The sequence below is a fragment of the Oncorhynchus gorbuscha genome, linkage group LG10 (genome assembly GCF_021184085.1).
Source record: "Oncorhynchus gorbuscha isolate QuinsamMale2020 ecotype Even-year linkage group LG10, OgorEven_v1.0, whole genome shotgun sequence".
Classification (NCBI taxonomy): Eukaryota; Metazoa; Chordata; class Actinopteri; order Salmoniformes; family Salmonidae; genus Oncorhynchus; species Oncorhynchus gorbuscha.
This window is the reverse complement of record NC_060182.1, coordinates 63,051,434-63,071,199: the sequence shown is the minus strand read 5'-3', so window position 1 is coordinate 63,071,199 and position 19,766 is coordinate 63,051,434. Positions and strand designations below refer to the sequence as shown.

Genomic DNA, 19,766 nt, shown 5'->3' with positions numbered 1-19,766 from the left:
ACACACACACACACACACACACACACACACACACACACACACACACACACACACACACACACACACACACACACACACACACACACACACACACACACACACACACACACACACACACACACACACACACACACACACACACAGAGAGATATACAGACCCACCACACACCTTTCAGGTTGGGTGAGCTGGGAGACAGACACAAGGCCAAAGACATGGCTGGTAATTAAGGCCCTGGTGCTCCCGTTTGACAGAAAATGAAAGAAAATGTCCCCCTCTCTCCCCCCTCTGCTCTCTCTTTCCACCTTCCCTCCCTCTCTCTACCTGTTCTCTCCCGCCCTCTCGTCATGCTCTCAGTTCCCTCTCACTGCCTTCCCTCCCTAACCCCTTCCCTCGCCCTCTCTCTCTCCCCCCGTCGGTCTGATTGCCGTCTGGCGTCTCTCACCTGAGTGTTCTACCCAGCCTCATTTTTCTGGTGATTACCCTACTGTGGGTAATTGCAGTGCCGTGGCTGTGGATAGTATTTCCTCCCAAGCTCCCCAGGCTCCCAAGGGGCTCTGCTTTATGGTGTGTGTGTGTGTGTTTATATGTGTGTCTGAAAGTGTGACTGCTGTTGCTTCAACCTCTCAAGTCCTTGACCCAAAAAGGGGGTGAGTTAGTCTGAGCCATTGCTGTTGAATGAGAAGAGGCAGAGAAGGAATATCTGTTTCCCCGTTCATCTGGTTCTATTTCCATCCGTAATTATTTGGATCGAAAAACAGTTTTAGGGGAAGGAATTTAAAACATTTCCCCAGCCACCTCCCCCATCTTGGCAGCTGCAGAGGCAACAACGTGCGAGTTAGGATCAGAGTTGGTGGTGCAGGATCTCCTGCCTCCCTTCGTCTGCTTCTGTCTATCACTACCTTCCCTTGTTCCCTCAACCCTGTCTTCACAAGCCTCTCCATCCACCATACTGTCTGTCCTCTCTCTCTGTCTTTCCCCAGTCTCATACTGTCCCAGCCAAAAGCCACCCACAGACCGTACGATTTTGGCCGTGGCGTGCCACGATTTTGCCTTCCCGGCCAAAATGTCCACGTTGTGGGCAATATAGGTAGGTCGTAAACGATTGTCGGACGTCTCGTTCAGTGTGACAGGGTCTATATCTGCCGATTTAAGTACCGTTACGCGAGGTCCTAGGCGCCGGCAAAGTTCTGGCTGTGTCAGAATATATTTTGCCTTTTATCGTGTAGTGTGGCTGTTGTTACGAGTCGATCCCGGTGACTGACGAATAGGAACAAGGCCGGGCAGTGCACACAATTATAAGATTATTGTGAATAGTCAGAATAATATAGTAGTTTGATTTACACCTTTACACGCTGTACAAGAAGAACGATTTCCCTAATAACTTTGTTTACATGGCACATTGTCACGATCGTCGTATGGAGTAGAAACGCATCGTGGTTTTTCATACATTCTTCTTTATTGAAGAAAGAACATGAAGTAAACTGAACCAAAACAATAAATGAATAACGACCGTGACGCTATAATAAGAAAACTGTGCTGACACAAGCAACTAACATAGACATAGATAATCACCCACAAAGTAGCCACAGAATATGGCTGCCTAAATATGGTTCCCAATCAGAGACAACGATAGACAGCTGCCTCTAATTGAGAACCAATCTAGGCAACCATAGACGTACAATTTACATAGAAAGGAAACTGCCCCATAAACATACAAAACCCCTAGACAAGGTAAAACACAAACATCACCCATGTCACACCATGTCACAAAATAACTATGAAAACAAAGAATACTAAGGTCAGGGTGTGACACACATATGAAATCAGGCTACCTGATAGGGTTTTGATAAATGCACAAAATCGCCAATTAAAATGAACGTTTTACCACAGCAACCATGTTATTTTGGGGAAGACTGTTTGATTCACTTCACTCACGCATAAGCGTAGAGAGGTTTGCGATGCTGGTGCTGGCACACGCGCAGATCAAATACACCGCCGCAGTTGATGCAGCCTACCTCGGCTGATTTCGCCTCTCAAACCAATCGCAGCATGTGACGACAGAATTGAAGCAAATCGTACAGCCTGTCCAGGTTGATTTCAAGATTTTAATTTGGTATCATCGCACAGTGTGACATGTGACAACTGTAAAAGACTGAATCCGATGTACAGTAGTTTGCATTCCCATGGCTTTCTCCCACGTTCTTGCTTCTGTCTACCCCATCTAACCCTGTCACCCCCTGCCTCCTTTCTGCCCTCTCCCCCTGTCCCTAACCTTCTGATGATTCCCTCTTCTTCTGCTGGACTGCTACCTTACCCTTCTTCCCCCAGCCTCCCCCAAGACATCACACCTCCATGACAGTGTGGAGATTACATAAATGAGTAATGGCATCACAGCCTGCATCATGACAGGTCAATGACCACCTTGCCTCCCCAGACTGGCTGTGCCTTCCAAATGGCCATTGTGTTTTAAAGAGACCTGCTTATAAAGCTCTGAGTGCCAAGGCAGTTCTCTCTCTCTCTCTCTCTTTGTGTGTGTGTGTGTGTGTGTGTGTGTGTGTGTGTGTGTGTGTGTGTGTGTGTGTGTGTGTGTGTGTGTGTGTGTGTGTGTGTGTGTGTGTGTGTGTGTGTGTGTGTGTGTGTGTGTGTGTGTGTGTGTGTGTGTGTGTGTGTGTGTGTGTGTGTGTGTGTGTGTGTGTGTGTGTGTGTGTGTGTGTGTGTGTGTGTGTGTGTGTGTGTGTGTGTGTGTGTGTGTGTGTGTGTGTGTGTGTGTCAGTTGGAGAGCTATTGTAGGTTGTTCTTCACTCCAGTGGTGTGTGTGTGTGTGTGTGTGTGTGTGTGTGTGTGTGTGTGTGTGTGTGTGTGTGTGTGTGTGTGTGTGTGTGTGTGTGTGTGTGTGTGTGTGTGTGTGTGTGTGTGTGTGTGTGTGTGTGTGTGTGTGTGTGTGTGTGTGTGTGTGTGTGTGTGTGTGTGTGTAAAAGACTAAAGGCATGAAAATCAGAGAAAGGAGAGGGAAAGAGAGAGAGAGAGATAGAGGAGAGAGAGAAATGACAAAGAATATTTAGATAGAGCTCCTCTCCTCCTCTGTGCTGCGTACACACATTCCGCAAAATGTAGGTCAGGCAGCCCCAGTCACTCTTAAAAACTGAAGGCTATTTTAGGCTTGCGTGTGTGTAATGTGTGTACGTGTGTGTAATGTGTGTACGCTTGTGCCTGTGTGTCCGTGTGTGCCTGTGTGTACGTGTGTGCCTGTGTGTACGCGTGTGCCTGTGTGTACGTGTGTGCTTGTGTGTACGTGTGTGCCTGTGTGTACGCGTGCGCCTGTGTGTGTGTCTCGTGCACAGTCTCCCTGAGCCTATCTCTCTGCTGTGGAATTTTATTGCAAATGTTTTTTACAGGCACCACATATCAGGCAATATACAACTGCTATTTACAGGCCATATACCCTGGCTCTGATAAATATCACTTTTGAAAAGGGCTAAGTCCACCCTCCCCCCACCTCTATGGGTTATGAAATAACAACAATTACACAAACACACCATCGCTCACTCCAAAAAGTGTGCTGCGTTAATGCATATATGTGTGTTTGTGTATTGATTTGTAATGAATGGCTACAGCCCAGCCTGTCTGTCTGGGCGGTAGTCAGCGCTGCTACTGCCTTGCTGAGGTCACTCTGTCACTGTCCTTGGTGCTGAAAGAGTAGCACACACTAACCATAATGAATACCATCTCTGCTGTGGGAATGGATTACTAAAACACACACACACGACCCCGTAGAGAGAAGTAGGCCAAGGCATTGGGATGTGGGAAGCTACAACACGACACGTCGGGGCTCTGATTTCATCCTCTGTCCCAAATCAAGGCCTTAATCAGACCAATCAGAGAGCAGGGCCAGCGGCACTCAGTGTCTGATTAGAGAACTGGGGGACAGGGAGGAGAGGGGTGAGTGTGTAGAGAGAAGGGAGAGAGGAGAGAGAAAAGAAGAGAGGGAGACTCTGAGTTGAGGGAAAAGTAAAGGTTTACGGGAGGAAGGAACTTTTTCTTGTTCTTTTTTTGTAGGAGGGGATGTAACTCTGAAACCAGGGTTGAACGCTGACAGTAGCAGAGAGAAGTCTTTTGGGCATACGCTTTAGGGCTTTTGTTATTTTTCAACTACAAAAGGAGACAGAGAAGAGAGAGAGGAAGAGAGAGGATGAGATAGGAAGAGAGCAGGAAACAGAATGAGAACCCCCAGTGGTTCAAAGGAAAACTGTGAAAACCCACTACATGAAAACACACACACACCGCAACACCCCTATCTCTCTAGCAGTATTCCCAGCAATGTATTGTGTTGCACAGCTGGTGATTGTAAGCTTTAATGTAGAGAAGTGGTCCTGTCTATGACTGCAGCTCTGGCTGTGACTGGCTACTCATCACTGCTGCATCATGAACACCTCCTCTGCTGTCTCCTGGACACTCCTCCAATGAACATGCCTACATACAGGACAGAGACAGAGACAGGGAGGGATGGAGAGAGAGGAGGGGTGGGGGGTGAAGAAGGGAAGAGAGGGAGGGAGAGAGAGGAGGGGTGGGGGGTGAAGAGAGGGAGGGAGAGAGAGGAGGGGTGGGGGTGAAGAAGGGAAGAGAAGGAGGGAGATAGAGGAGGGGTGGGGGGTGAAGAAGGGAAGAGAGGGAGGGAGAGAGAGGAGGGGTGGGGGTGAAGAAGGGAAGAGAGGGAGGGAGAGAGAGGAGGGGTGGGGGTGAAGAAGGGAAGAGAGGGAGGGAGAGAGGGAATTTATACATGCCTACATACAGGACAGACACAGAGACAGGGAGGGATGGAGAGAGGGGAGGGGTGGGGGGTGAAGAAGGGAAGAGAGTGAGGGAGAGAGGGAATTTATACATGCCTACCTCTGCCTGTTAAGATAGAGGGCCTGGCAGCCTATTTAGTGGGTGTGAAGCAGCAACAGTTGAGTAGGAGTTGCATTTACAAGTGTACAAATTGTAAAAATGGCTTTAGAAAAATACATGCATTCATTGACAAAAATAATAACTTGCAAAAATAATAAACAGTTGGCCAATAGCAGTATTACCTTGACTTGAGGATAGAAGCCTAAGCGCTTTAAACATTGGGCAAAACACCTATAAACACACATCAGAGTATAGACCATTTGTGGTCTTTACATGGTTATAAAGCATAGTGTTTGATTGTAGCCTAGTAGCGATAGCATAGTTAACTTAGCAAACAATGTTGGGCGTGCAAAAATATGGCTGCTTCCATGTACTTACCACAAATGCCCCATTTGCTAAGTTCGCCATACTGTAGCTTGCTCTTACTCTTTCTATATCTGCATTGGCAAAGCATAGGCTTAGGATACACAATACCAATTCTAGATCCCAGGACATTTGATGAACTGGAAAAGTAGACTCTGTCCATTTGTGTGGGAAGCAATGAAGGGAAATGTTGTGACCTGGCGTCACTGCCGAAATACCTAAAATGGCCCTCGTTCTCTCCCTTACTGTGCATCCTCTGTGTTCACCATGCATCTTGCTCTGCGTCTAGTCTCTTGCTCTTTGTTTGTCCCTGAGCGTCTGTGTTTTGAGAGGCAGTGTTATTGCCCTGGTCAGGGGAGATAAATAGGCCTCTTATATCTGGACTGTTTTACATCAGCAGTGGTTGAACCTCCTTGGAGCTGCCAAGAATGCTTTGTCCACCCAACACCCCTTCCTCTCTCTCTCTCTCTCTCTCTCTCTCTCTCTCTCTCTCTCTCTCTCTCTCTCTCTCTCTCTCTCTCTCTCTCTCTCTCTCCCTCTCTCAATCCCTCCCTCTCCTTCCCTCTCTCTCTCCTTCCCTCTCTCCCTCTCCTTCCCTCTCTCTCTCTCCCTCTCTCTCTCAATCCCTCCCTCCCCTCCCCCTCTCTCTCTCTCTCTCTCTCTCTCTCTCTCTCTCTCTCTCTCTCTCTCTCTCTCTCTCTCTCTCTCTCTCTCTCTCTCTCCCTCTCTCAATCCCTCCCTCTCCTTCCCTCCCTCTCCTTCCTTCCTTCCTTCCCTCCCTCTCTCTCTCTCTCTCTCTCTCTCTCTCTCTCTCTCTCTCTCTCTCTCTCTCTCTCTCTCTCTCTCTCTCTCTTCCCTATCTATTGCTTATTTGCACACCTTCTCTCTCTCTCCCCCGCTATCTTTGTCTCTTTTCAATTCATAGGACGGCAGAGTTGAAGAGAAATCATGGAGGGTAGCATGGATCATTAGCTATATTTTTTCCCACTTCCTGCAGAATATGATAGATCTAGCTAATTACCGTCGTGCCAAGTCTATTTCATAAAATGACAAGCAGCTATCGGGAGGGAGGAAATCACATTCACTCCATATATAGCATACATGTTATACTATGTGACTATTCATGAGTCTCTCATCGGCTTCCTTCTCAAAGGAAGGAAACTCAAGCCAAAAGCTATCATACAGCCTGGGTAATTATGATTTGCATGGAGATTTGAATTCCTAAGTATGGATATTGTTTTTTTAATTCTTTGCAGAAAATGAACTTGAAAGAGTGGTGATCCCTTTCTCTCCAGTCAAACGTCTGCTGTTGTGGGCAACGGAGGAAGCAGAGATCTGGACCAAATAACAATCTCACCCCAAACCATTTCAGGTACTGTTACAACAACCGTTTCAGTTATAATGATACGGTACATCTTGATAATCTCATAACCCTGTTTTAAGATGTAGAGCCACACACTCTGTCATACTCAATCCCAACCATTCAAAGTAAAGATACAAAACTCTGTCACACCCAAACCTTTCCACAAGCGTGTCTCAGAGTGATAGCTACCTACCTACAAGAACAACACTCACTGGAGAAAATGTTGATAGCAGATTTCCAACCTTATCTCCCCCTCTCCCTCTCTATCTCTGGCACCCACTCAATGCTATCAGCCTGGTCCTTCACAACTATTCAGATGCACTTATTTTAGCGAGCTTGCATGTTTACTGTCACTGGGTGATGATGGCGTAAATACCTAGTTGCAGTGAAATTTGATCATGCAAGTGTGGTTTTCGGAAGCCTCCCCATTGACTCACTGAAGGAATACCAACGCAGGCTGAGGAGTGGGGTGGTGGAGGTGTGTGTGTGTGTGGGCGGGGGTTGGGGGGGGGTAGCACCGTATGCCTGAGACATATTCTCCCAAAACTTCAAGGTGAAACAAAGGAAAACCGATAACGATGTGAATTGTGGTCCCAGCCCCCACCACACGCACACACACACACACACACACACACACACACACACACACACACACACACACACACACACACACACACACACACACACACACACACACACACACACACACACGCGCGCATACACACACACAGGCACACACACACACGCACACACACATACACACACACAGACGGCACAGAAAGGGCACGAATGAGAGTTATTCCGCCTCTTATCTGCAATATACAGTATAAATACGGTAAAACGGTATGAACATAGGGGAAACAGATCTTCCTTATCTTTCCATTACTGCAAGCTCCACAAGCTATTACATCTGTGACATTTGTGTAAAAAAATGGGCGGGTGTGGAGGATGAGGAGGGTGAGGAGTGTGTGGAGTGTGAGGAGGGTGGGGAGGGTGAGGAGGGCTCTTAACACCCAGAGGGGCGGACGAGTCTCAGACAGGCTTTCAGGGACCTGGGCACCGGTCTCACAAGGGGCCTTGATGGAGGTAGTGGCGACGGAGATGTAGTTGTTGTTGTTGTCATGCGGCTGAGAGAAGCCCTTAGAGATAATCTGACAGTTGTAGATAGGCACAGTTTTGTGTGTGTGTGTTGTGTGTTGTGTGTTTGTCTGTGGAACTCCTTCACTCACCATAGCCGGGAGGAAATAGCTCACGTTGTGTTTTCTGACATAAAGTGTAGCACTGTTGCGGTCAGGTGTTGAGTGCTTCCCATATGGTTGTTGAAAAAACACCAGTGCAAAGCACAGCATTATCATGTTGAGCCTGGCTAGTCTCAGCAGGTGACGACTAATTGAGTTTCTGTCATGCAGTTCATTCATTGTCCCTCACATTTGCTCCTTTGCTCTGTCTGTCTCTCATGAGCCAAATGTCACCGTAAATAGAGTGTGGTGAGTTGGGCCACACGGATTGATAACTTCTTGTTATTTTCCCCTGAGGTAGGATTTCCTCTTATTACCATGGAAACCCCTGCGCCGCTCCACAGAAATATCACTTCAGGCTCTCCTCTTCCACCCCCCCCCCCCCCCCCAAAAAAAAACACCCTGCCGTTCACACTAATAAGATTTACTAGGTACCGTTGGCTTTGATCATTTTATTTTCCCCCGTTTGAAACATTTATGGCCAGCATTAATAAAAAAAAACACGCCGGCTTCCACCATTAGGACTGAAGGCTTCAGTGGCACTTGAATAAATCATGGAGCATTAGAGAGACATCCAAACTCGGCTGGCCTGTGATAGTCCACAACTCAGCGAGCGTTCATATCTGCAGTAACATCTGGGAATAACACAATGCGCCCCCTTCTTTCAACTCATCAACGGTTAATTCTCCTCTGACCAGTCGGGGTCCACTTTTACTGTGAGATGATGGCTTTAGTGTGGGAGACATTGTGGAGTGGGAGTGATGTGATATCTGCGAGATGAAAAAGAGGATTTACAGATGAGACATTGATTTGAGAGGCAGAACATTGTGTACACAGTGAATAATGTGGTCTAGCGGAATATGGGAGGGATTATAATTATACTCTATATATATATATATATATATATGACTTTGTTTGAGGAATGTGCCAAGTGGTATAAAGCAGAGATGACACCTTTAGGTAGAAAGTAGTATAGGTGCCCTTTAATGGAGAAGTGTGACTGTGTTGGCGAACGATGGAACATCATAATCCGTACACAAATATGGACCAGAAGAAGAACCAATGCAATTATGCATTTGTTTTCACAGTACATTAGCATACATATTTCAAAGCACCATGAAGGAAAGGTTTGGGTGACAGTAGCACCTGGCAAAATCTACATTTCTTAATCCTTTTAAAGAGAGAATAAATGCAATTTCACAGTGTCAGAAACAGTGAAGCTTTGGTACCAGGCAATTACTGTCGGGATAAATTGGGGTGTAGGTGTCTCAGTGTGTGTTCATAAGAGAGAGTGGCAGACGGGCGGACGGACTGGTGGACCGAAGGGCGGGCGGGTAGACTGGTGGACCGACGGGCGGGCGGACAGACTGGTGGACCGACGGGCGGGCGGGCGGGCAGACTGGTGGACCGACGGGCGGGCGGACAGACTGGTGGACCGACGGGCGGGCGGGCGGGCAGACTGGTGGACCGACGGGCGGGCGGGCGGACGGACTGGTGGACCGACTGGCGGGCGGGCGGACAGACTGGTGGACCGACGGGCGGGCGGACGGACTGGTGGACCGACGGGCGGGCGGGCAGACTGGTGGACCGACGGGCAGGGGCGGCGGACTGGTGGACCGACGGGCGGGCGGACAGACTGGTGGACCGACGGGCGGGCGGACAGACTGGTGGACCGACGGGCGGGCGGGTAGACTGGTGGACCGACGGGCGGGCGGACAGACTGGTGGACCGACGGGCGGGCGGACAGACTGGTGGACCTACGGGCGGGCGGGTAGACTGGTGGACCGGCGGGCGGACGGGCAGACTGGTGGACCGACGAGCGGGCGGGCAGACTGGTGGACCGACGGGCGGGCGGGTAGACTGGTGGACCGGCGGGCGGGCGAGCAGACTGGTGGACCGACGGGCGGGCGGGCAGACTGGTGGACCGACGGGCGGGGAGCGGGCGGGCAGACTGGTGGACCAACGGGCGGGCGGGTAGACTGGTGGACCGACGGGCAGGCGGGCGGGCGGGCAGACTGGTGGACCAACGGGCGGGCGGGTAGACTGGTGGACCGACGGGCAGGCGGGCGGGCAGACTGGTGGACCGATGGGCAGGCGGGCGGGCAGACTGGTGGACCGACGGGCGGGCGGGTAGACTGGTGGACCGACGGGCGGGCGGGCAGGCGGGCAGACTGGTGGACCGACGGGCGGGCGGGCAGACTGGTGGACCAACAGGCGGGCGGGCAGACTGGTGGACCGGCGGGCGGGCGGGCAGACTGGTGGACCGGCGGGCGGGCGGACAGACTGGTGAACCGACGGGCAGGCAGACTGGTGGACCGGCGGGCGGGCGGCAGACTGGTGAACCGACGGGCAGGCATACTGGTGGACCGGCGGGCGGGTGGGCAGACTGGTGGACCGACGGGCAGGCGGGCAGACAGACAGACAGACCCAGGTGCCGGGCCACCAAAGCCACTCTTCTCTTGGCACAGGCCCTGGCAGGGCTTCTATCTCTGACTATCTGTTTGTGTCTCCTCTGCAGATGGAGGTGAATGCAGACGAGAAGCGCCATCGCACACGCTCAAAAGGTATCCGAGGTGCGTCTGCACTCTCCTCAAATCACTGCAGGCGCCATTCAGGGTGACCTTACCCCAACCCACAAGCACACACATACACACAAACACACACAAACACACACACACACACACACACACACACACACACACACACACACACACACACACACACACACACACACACACACACACACACACACACACACACACACACACACACACACACACACACACACACACACACACACACACGCACACACACACACACAGCTCTCTCACTCACTGCTTCACTCTTCTCTTCACACTGTCTCTCACCTCACAAGCCATCCTATATGAGACACTCTTGAATTCACAATTCTCCAGGCAGTCTATCCAGCCAATTACATGGTGTTATTGTGCCTGCCTCCATTGAATATGGTTGTCACTGTTTTTAACCTTGATGAAAGCATGCTTTTAAGATATAGGGATTACTCTTTTTCTTTCGCATCCCCTCACTCATTATTTTCTCCCCATCCCTCTCTGCCTTCCCTCTCTTACTCCTCTTTCTCCCCTCTCTCTCCCCTCTCTCTCTCCCCTCCCTCTCTACCCTCACTCTCTCTCCTCTCTCTCCCCTCTCTCTCTCCCCTCCCTCTCTACCCTCCCTCTCTCTCCCCTCTCTTTCTCCCCTCTCTCTCTCCCCTCCCTCTCTCCCCTCCCTCTCTCTCCTCTCTCTTCCCTCTCTCTCTCCCCTCCCTCTTTCCCCATCCCTCTCTCTCCTGTCTCTCCCCTCTCTCTCCTCTCTCGCTCTCCCCTCTCTCTCCCCTCCTTCTTTCCCCATCCCTCTCGCCCCTCTTACTCATCTCTCTCTCTCTTCCCTCTCTCTCTCTCCCCTCCCTCTTTCCCCATCCCTTTCTCTTTCTCTCTGCCTGTATTTCTCAGTGCCTGTGGAACCAGCGATACCAGAGCTGTTCAGGTCAGTATTGCTGTTAAACATTGTCCCTGTTCCCCTGCCTTTCCAGCTAACCCCCATGTGTGTGAGTGAGGGAGAAGAGGGAGGGAGGGAGGTAGAGAGGGGGAGGGAGAGGCTGAGAGATGAAAGGCCACGAGGGCCGATAATGGCTGTGGAGTACTCCCAGCCTCTCAGTGTGCAGCAAGAGACGAGCACTACAATCACCTCTTCAGACAGGAGGGCGACGCCATTTACTCTGTATGCTACTTCCTCTCTCTTTTATTCTCATCTCTCACTTTCTCTCCTTTATCCACTCTGTATCTCACTTCATCTGTACCAGTCGCTCTCTCGCTCTTTTCTCTCTAACTCTCTTCCTTTCTGTCTCGCTATCCCTTTTCTCCATTTTTTTCTCTATCTATCCTGACAAACCCTATTGCCAGTAAATAATTAAAATCGAAGTTCTCTTTGATCAAATCTAACTTATTAAAACCCACTGCAAACTCCATCGTTAGCCTGTACTGACAGGTGGTTAGACATGTCAGTTCAGTGGGCATAAGATGATCCTGAATTGACCCCTGTGTGTTGTCCCTGCCAACTAAGTTCATTGAATTGCATGTACTAGACACACAGGGGTACGAGCAATACCGTCGGGTGTACGCCAAATAAAAATGTGATTCACATTCAAACAGTCCATTTATATTTTCCAACTGGGTTATACTTTTGGGTGAGGTTTATTTCTCCCCTGAGTAGCCTTGATTCACTTCCAAAAATAAAATTAAACCATCTAGTGTTCAGCAAAATAACAACACAATGTCAAATACAGGTAGTCAAATACAGGTAGTCAAATGCAGGTAGTCAACTACAGGTAGTCAAATACAGGTAGCCAAATCCAGGTAGTCAAATACAGGTAGTCAAATCCAGGTAGTCAAATGCAGGTAGTCAAATCCAGGTAGTCAAATACAGGTAGTCAAATCCAGGTAGCCAAATCCAGGTAGTCAAATCCAGGTAGTCAAATACAGGTAGTCAAATACAGGTAGTCAAATACAGGTAGCCAAATCCAGGTAGTCAAATCCAGGTAGTCAAATACAGGTAGTCAAATACAGGTAGTCAAATACAGGTAGTCAAATACAGGTAGCCAAATACAGGTTGTCAAATACAGGTAGCCAAATACAGGTTGTCAAATACAGGTTGTCAAATACAGGTAGCCTTACATTAAGCGTTTCTCTCTCGCGGGAATTCCACTAAGCCACACGAAGCTGCTGCTCATTCCTTTTGCTCGAAAATGGTTAAAAGAAATTAAGGCCCGTGTTCATAGAGACACGTACCAGCTCTACCTGCACCCGTCCACAACACAAGTTGTTCTGCTTCCACGTGCACATCCAATGCTAGCATCAGTAATTCTACATTCGTTGTTAGACCAGCTAGCATGGACACTGACAGTTGTGAACCTGATGCAGCTGAAGATCTACTGCCCCCTTACCTGGGAAAGCACCGAACAACAGACAGGGACGTTGGACCATCGAAGAGGCCAAATATGATGAGGACTACATTGATTTGGGGTTCACTTATATTGGGAGTAGTGCCTTTCCTGATATCATAAATAGGACTGGTGGAGTTATGTCGCACATGCAGCTAACACAGACATATGGAAATGTCTGCTCTACCCAAAATTACAACCAATGTATTGCAGCATTACCACAAAAATGGAAGAGCCAAGTAGAAGGGGAAAAAAGTCAGGAACTTGTATGTCGGCCCTGTATTAAAGAACATAAATGGTTAAAGAAAAGTGTGATAAATAAAAACATATACCAATTTCATTTAAGGACCAAAAAACTGACAGCTATGCCATATAAATTGCAAAATCGTTGTGAAGAGATGTTCGATGTACCCATTCCATGGCACATGGTTTATAAATTGATACGCAAAACAACGCCGGATTCAAACTTCAAATTTATCAATATAAATTACTATACAAAATTCTTGCAACTAATAGAATGTTATATATAAGGGGGATACAATCTTCCCAGCTCTGCAGATTCTGCTGTGAGGAGGCAGAGTCATTAGATCATTTATTTTGGTATTGTCCATATGTAGCTCATTTTTGGTCACAGGTCCAGGAATGGCTGAAGAATTGCAACATTTGCCTAGAACTAACGCTGCAGATAGCAATACTGGGTGATTGGAAAAGCCATAGTCAAGCAATCAATAATATAATAATTATTTTAGCAAAACTGTTTATTTTTAATTTACAATCTGTAGAAGCTATGAGAATAGGTAGGTTCAATTATTTTGTGAAGCATCACAGCACAGTTGGAAAATATATGGCAAGTAGAAATCCGAAATGGATGATGTTGAGAGACAGATGGGAGGGGTTGAGTGGAGCTGAAGGGTGGGACTAAATAACAAGATAAACAATGTAGGGCATAAGGGATCTGTAGAATGTATATAGGTTCGGAGCTTTTGTGAAATAGCAATAGCATAGTTACAAATAGAAATCATCAAACTGGATGGACATCAGAAATAGAGGAAGGACTAAGAACAAAAAAGAGAGAACTATTGTAAAGTAGACTGTGTCTGTAGAATGTGTATAAGATGTATGGATTGAAGGTAGAAGCAGAAGTGTTTATTAGTTCACTCCAATTGGGGGATCGGCGGTAGGTTTTGCAGGGAATAATAATAAAGGTATATTCTTTAAAAAAATATGTATGTCTATATAGGTATGTGTATGTATATATGTGTATATATATGCATGCGTGTATGGATATATATATTTACCCCAAAAATATGGGGGATTGGAAATGATGCAGACAATTACATTGGAAGCAACATTCTTTCCACAATATTAAACTGATCCACTCTCCAAAATAATAATAATAATAATTCTAAATTTGTTGTTAGCCCAGCTAGCATGGACACTGACAGTTGTGAATCTGATGCAGCTGAAGATCTACTGCTCCTTACCTGGGAAAGCACCGAACAACAGACAGGGACGTTGGACCATCGAAGAGGCCAAATATGATGAGGACTACATTGATTTGGGGTTATATTGGGATTAGTGCCTTTCCTCAGCCACAGTGTGTTTAAATGTGCAAAAGTACTATCTCACAACTCTCTGAAACCTTCACTCTTGCGCAGATATTTTGAAACAAAAAATACCAATTTGAAAAATAAGCCACAGGAGTTTTTCAAGTAGTAAGACATGTATAAAAGCAACAGATACCATTAATAAGAAGGAGCTAGAAGCATCTTATATGGTGAGCTACCGAGTGGCTAGGACAGCAAGCCCCATACTATTGTGGAGGACTTCATTCTTCCTGCTAGGACAATAGCTTGCTTTTCCCTCAGCATGGCTGGGACAATGCTGAGGGGAAAGGCCCAAAAAACTATACAGACAATGACTTCATCACATAGCACTGTTTCACGACGCATCAGTGACATGGCAGGAGATGTTTTGAAACAATTACTGCTTCGCATACAAGACAGTGAATTCTATGCACGACTTTCTCACACGACTGGCCTATCTGGGTGATGGCATACTGGCCTATCTGGGTGATGGCATACTGGCCTATCTGGGTGATGGCATACTGGCCTATCTGGGTGATGGCATACTGGCCTATCTGGCCTGGCATACCTCCTGGTATATGTCCGATACGTTTATGGGGGGGGGGGTCAATTAAGGAAGACATTCTCTTCTGCAAACCACTGGTAACCATGACAACAGGAGACTGTATTTTTAAAGTACTGGACAGCTTTGTGACATCAAATGGACTTTGGTGTTCAAGATATGTTTATCTGTAATGATGGTGCAAAAGCCATGACAGGGAGACATAGTGGAGTGGTAACGAGCTTAAAGTTTTCTTCACTGTAATTTTCACTTGTCTGACCGTTTGCATGACAATGACTTTCTCACACGACTGGCCTATCTGGGTGATTTTCTTTTTCTCGCCTGAATGATCTGAATCTAGGATTACAGGGAGTCTCCGCAACTATATTCAATGTGCACGACAAAATTGAGGCTAGGATTTAAGAAGTTGCCGCTCTTCTCTGTCTGCATTAACAAGGACAACACACAGGTCTTTCCGTCGTTGTATGATTTTTTTTGTGTGCAAATCAATTCAAGCTTACAGACAATGTCAAATGTGAAGTAGCGAAGCAACTGAGTGAGTTTGGTGCACAATTACGCAGGTACTTTCCCGAAACGGATGACACAAACAACTGGATTCGTTATCCCTTTCATGCCCTGCCTCCAGTCCACTTGCCGATATCTGAACAAGAGAGCCTCGTCGAAATCGCAACAAGTGGTTCTGTAAAAATGTAATTGAATCAGAAGCCACTGACATATTTCTGGATAGGGCTGCACTCAGAGTATCCTGCCTTGGCAAATCGCGCTGTTAAGACACTGATGCCGTTTGCAAACACGTACCTATGTGAGAATGGACTCTGCCCTCACTCACGTGAAAAATAAACACAGGCACAGACTGTGTGTGGAAAATGGTTTAAGACTGAGACTCTCTCCAATACAACTCAACATTGCAGAGGTCTGTGCATCCTTTCAAGCACACCCTTCTCATTAACCTGTGGTGTGTTATTCACAATTTTCGATGAGTAAATAAAGTTTTATATGTAAGATGGCTAAATAAAGAGTCAAATGATTGATTATTATTATATTATAATTTGTGCCCTGGCCCTATAAGAGCTCTTTGTCACTTGCCACGAGCCGGGTTGTGACAAAAACTCACACTCATTCTTATGTTTAATAAATGTATTATATAGTGTGTATGTGGCAGGCTTACAATGATGGCAAAAAAACAACATTTTGAGAGTGAGCTGACCCTGGTGCTAGAGGGGGTACGCAGCTGGAGGTTGAATGTTTGAAGGGGTTCGGGACTATAACAAGTTTGGGAACCACTGATCTAGACCATGAAACCTATTGATGGGATCAGCCCACTGGATCCCCTGCACCGATGATGGACAACCTAACTGTGGTGCTCCAGTTATCCACTAATAGTTCTCATGTATGTCTTTTATGTGGACATTTAATCCTGGTTCAAAGATACTTTTATACTTTCATCCATGGGTTTAATTAAGTCCTTTACAGGCTGGGATAAGTTTTTTTGAGACATAACATTCTGGAACCACCTATTAATAAATAATATCCCACCTGGACACATACAGTATTGCTTTCTGATTTCCAAAGACATTGTGGCTCCCCATCTCTACCCCTCTCTTTCCCCTCTTTTCTCTCTCTCTCTCTCTCTCTCTCTCTCTCTCTCTCTCTCTCTCTCTCTCTCTCTCTCTCTCTCTCTCTCTCTCTCTCTCTCTCTCTCTCTCTCTCTCTCTCTCTCTCTCTCTCTCTCTCTCCCACTCCTCTCTCTCTCTCTCTCTCTCTCTCTCTCTCTCTCTCTCTCTCTCTCTTTCCTTTCTCCACCGCTGCCTGCAGATAGCAATTAGTCAGAGGATCGATGGCCAGCCTATCTCCAGGCCGAGGCGTCCATAATGCCGATAATGCCGCTCGATGGCGTCGCTCCCCAGAGAGCGGATAGTCATCAGGGCAAATACGCTTGACTTTCCGTGACGGTTCTGTCTGGTCTGGTCTGGGAAGATATGCCACTGTGATACTGGTGAGGGTTATGATGGTTATGATGAGGATTAGGCTAAAATGAGAGGAGGGGCTAGGTGAGGGAGTAAGACCAGATTGGAGTGTGAATTACCATAACAGTGCATACTGTACATATAGGAGTACAATAAGAGTGCATTGTGTGTAAAGGTAGAAATGTTATATGATTTCAAAGGAGGCGGAACATCCAATAAAAGTGTGGAGAAGAAAACAGAAACTGAACAGCATATTAATAGTAGATGGATGGACAGATAGAACAAGGGAAGAGTGGATAATTGTGAGTTATGTGCATACTCCGTGTGGAGAATGGGGAGATGTGTGCATACTCAGTGTAGAGAATGGTGCGCTGTGTGCATACTCCTTGTGGAGAATGGGGAGATGTGTGCATACTCCGTTTGGAGAATGGGGAGATGTGTGCATGTGTGGAGAATGGGGATATGTGCATAGTCCGTGTGGAGAATGGGGAGATGTGTGCATACTCCGTGTGGAGAATGGGGATATGTGTGCATAGTCCGTGTGGAGAATGGGGAGTTACGTGCATACTCCGTGTGGAGAATGGGGATATGTGTGCATAGTCCGTGTGGAGAATGGGGAGTTACGTGCATACTCCGTGTGGAGAATGGGGAGATGTGTGCATACTCAATGTGGAGAATGGTGAGTTACGTGCATACTCAGTGTGTTCTTCTGTTTCATCGCAGCTGTCCTACACAAGGCTGTGATGGAAGTGGACATGTCAGCGGCAAATATGCAAGACATCGAAGGTAAATCGATCTCCTTTTGGTCTTATTTCAGTGACGGATGAACCATTCTTTCCACTTTTACTGTACACTAATGATTTCCATTTTTTTTACTGGTATATCCTTTATTGAAACGCATTCCGATAGCCTACCATAATTGTTTCCCCTCAGCCAGGTTTGATGGGCAGGTTACTGCACTAATATGTATTCCCATCCCTTTGTCATTTGCATATGTACAGTGGGATATGCTAATCATGTTTTCTAGTGCATAAGCTCTCCATAAAGCTATTCATAAACAAGCACTCAAAATGGAAGGCTCTCTCTCCTCTCTAAAGGACATGCCTGTGTTCTATTCCTTCCCCTTTGTTCTAAAATACCAGGCTCATTGTGAACTAATCCCACTTTCCCAGTCAGACAAAGAGGGGGTTGCTGCCTTACATAACCGGAACCAGACACTTTGGGCGTCTCCTAGATACGCTGTCAAAAGAATTGGTAGAATCCCCTCGTTTTCAGATAAAGTCTGTGACTATTGTGTATATATTATGTGTGTCACAGGAGGTTGGTGACACCTTCATTGGGGAGGACAGGTCCGTCGCAATGGCTGGAGCGGAATTAGTGGAACGGTATCAAATACATCAAACACATGGTCTCCGGGTGTTTGATGCCATTCCATGTCTCCCGTTCCAGCCGTTATTATGAGCCGTCCTCCCCTCAGCGGCTTTCGCCGACGTGTATACTAACTTGTGGTTCTCATGCGTGGGTACCGTATCACCACAAACACTACGTTAATCCTTATGACATCACATGCGTCAGACCCGTTCAGACTCGTCTCTTAAACAGAGCGCGTGTGTTTGTCTCGTACTAAACACAGGCAGAGCCGTTCTCTCTCCGTCAGCTCTTGAGCTGAAATGTTCAGAACAGTTGAGGAAGGTGGATCATTGCTAAACCTTAGTTAAGCCCGATGAAAACCCTTTGCGGTCCAACTAGTTCCTGATAAAACAAGGCATTCATTGCGTGGGTATTCATCAACTTTCTTTGTGGAATTGTTGTACCCTGGAACTGTGGACAGTTTTGGATGTGCATACTGTTCTTTTGAACTGTCTATAGCTACCTGTCCTAACTCCATCTCTGTTAAGACATAGGTTTTCTCTGTCCTCTGGTTGGTGGAATGAGAGAGGCTAGTAGTTCTAGTGGAAGCTTTAATCGCCAGTGTCAGAGCTGGAACATGGCCGTCCAAGACATTATCCAGTTAATTTAACATTTTAATTATTCAAAATCATTGTAGAATGTGATGACCGTGTCGGTGAATCGGGAACTAAACTAAGTCACGCACGTGTGCACGCGCACACACGTACACACACGTACACACACGTACACACACACACACACACACACACACACACACACACACACACACACACACACACACACACACACACACACACACACACACACACACACACACACACACACACACACACACACACACACACACACACACACACACACTAGCTTTCCCACAGAAATCTCCCATCCTGATCACGTGCAAGGCTTTCCAGTGTTATAATTACTTGCCCTTGTCTGGATGGGGTCATTACTTAAACCCCCTCAGAGGCTGGCGGTCCTCTGGCTTAGGTCTTGCCGCCATCTTGGACGTCAGCACAGTTGATAGACAGCAGCGCTCTGTACCGTATGTATCTTTATAGCGAGAGAGAAGAGAGAGGACGGACACTATGGAGAAGGCTGCATAGCCATGCACTATTTCCCATCTCTGTTTTCGCTCTCTTTTTCTTTCTCTTTCTTTCTCTCTCACACACAAAGAGGAGACAAAGAAACACTCCTCCTCTTAGTGTGACGTGTCCATCCCACCAGCCAGTGCTTTGCTTTGCTCAGCGGATAATTGAAGATAAATAAAACAAACGAGAGGCTCAATCCATCAGCATGCCTGGCTAAGACTGCCTTGCTCAAATACTCTCTCTCTCTCTCTCTCTCTCTCTCTCTCTCTCTCTCTCTCTCTCTCTCTCTCTCTCTCTCTCTCTCTCTCTCTCTCTCTCTCTCTCTCTCTCTCTGTATCTGTCTC

General features: G+C 47.3%; 1 protein-coding gene across 6 annotated transcripts in view; it reads left to right on the top strand.

The window, feature by feature from the left end:
- LOC124046335 (myelin transcription factor 1-like protein) overlaps positions 1–19,766 on the top strand; it is a 130,471-nt gene that overhangs the window by 36,211 nt on the left and 74,494 nt on the right. For all 6 annotated transcript variants that reach the window (XR_006840993.1, XM_046366603.1, XM_046366604.1 and 3 more), the window contains exons 2-5: positions 6,508–6,623; positions 10,371–10,416; positions 11,323–11,356; positions 17,648–17,710. Coding sequence is in view for 5 of the 6 variants with exons in the window: in XM_046366603.1 (XP_046222559.1) it covers positions 10,371–10,416; positions 11,323–11,356; positions 17,648–17,710 (143 nt within the window). In the remaining variant the exon portion in view is untranslated. The remainder of the gene's footprint in view (positions 1–6,507; positions 6,624–10,370; positions 10,417–11,322; positions 11,357–17,647; positions 17,711–19,766) is intronic.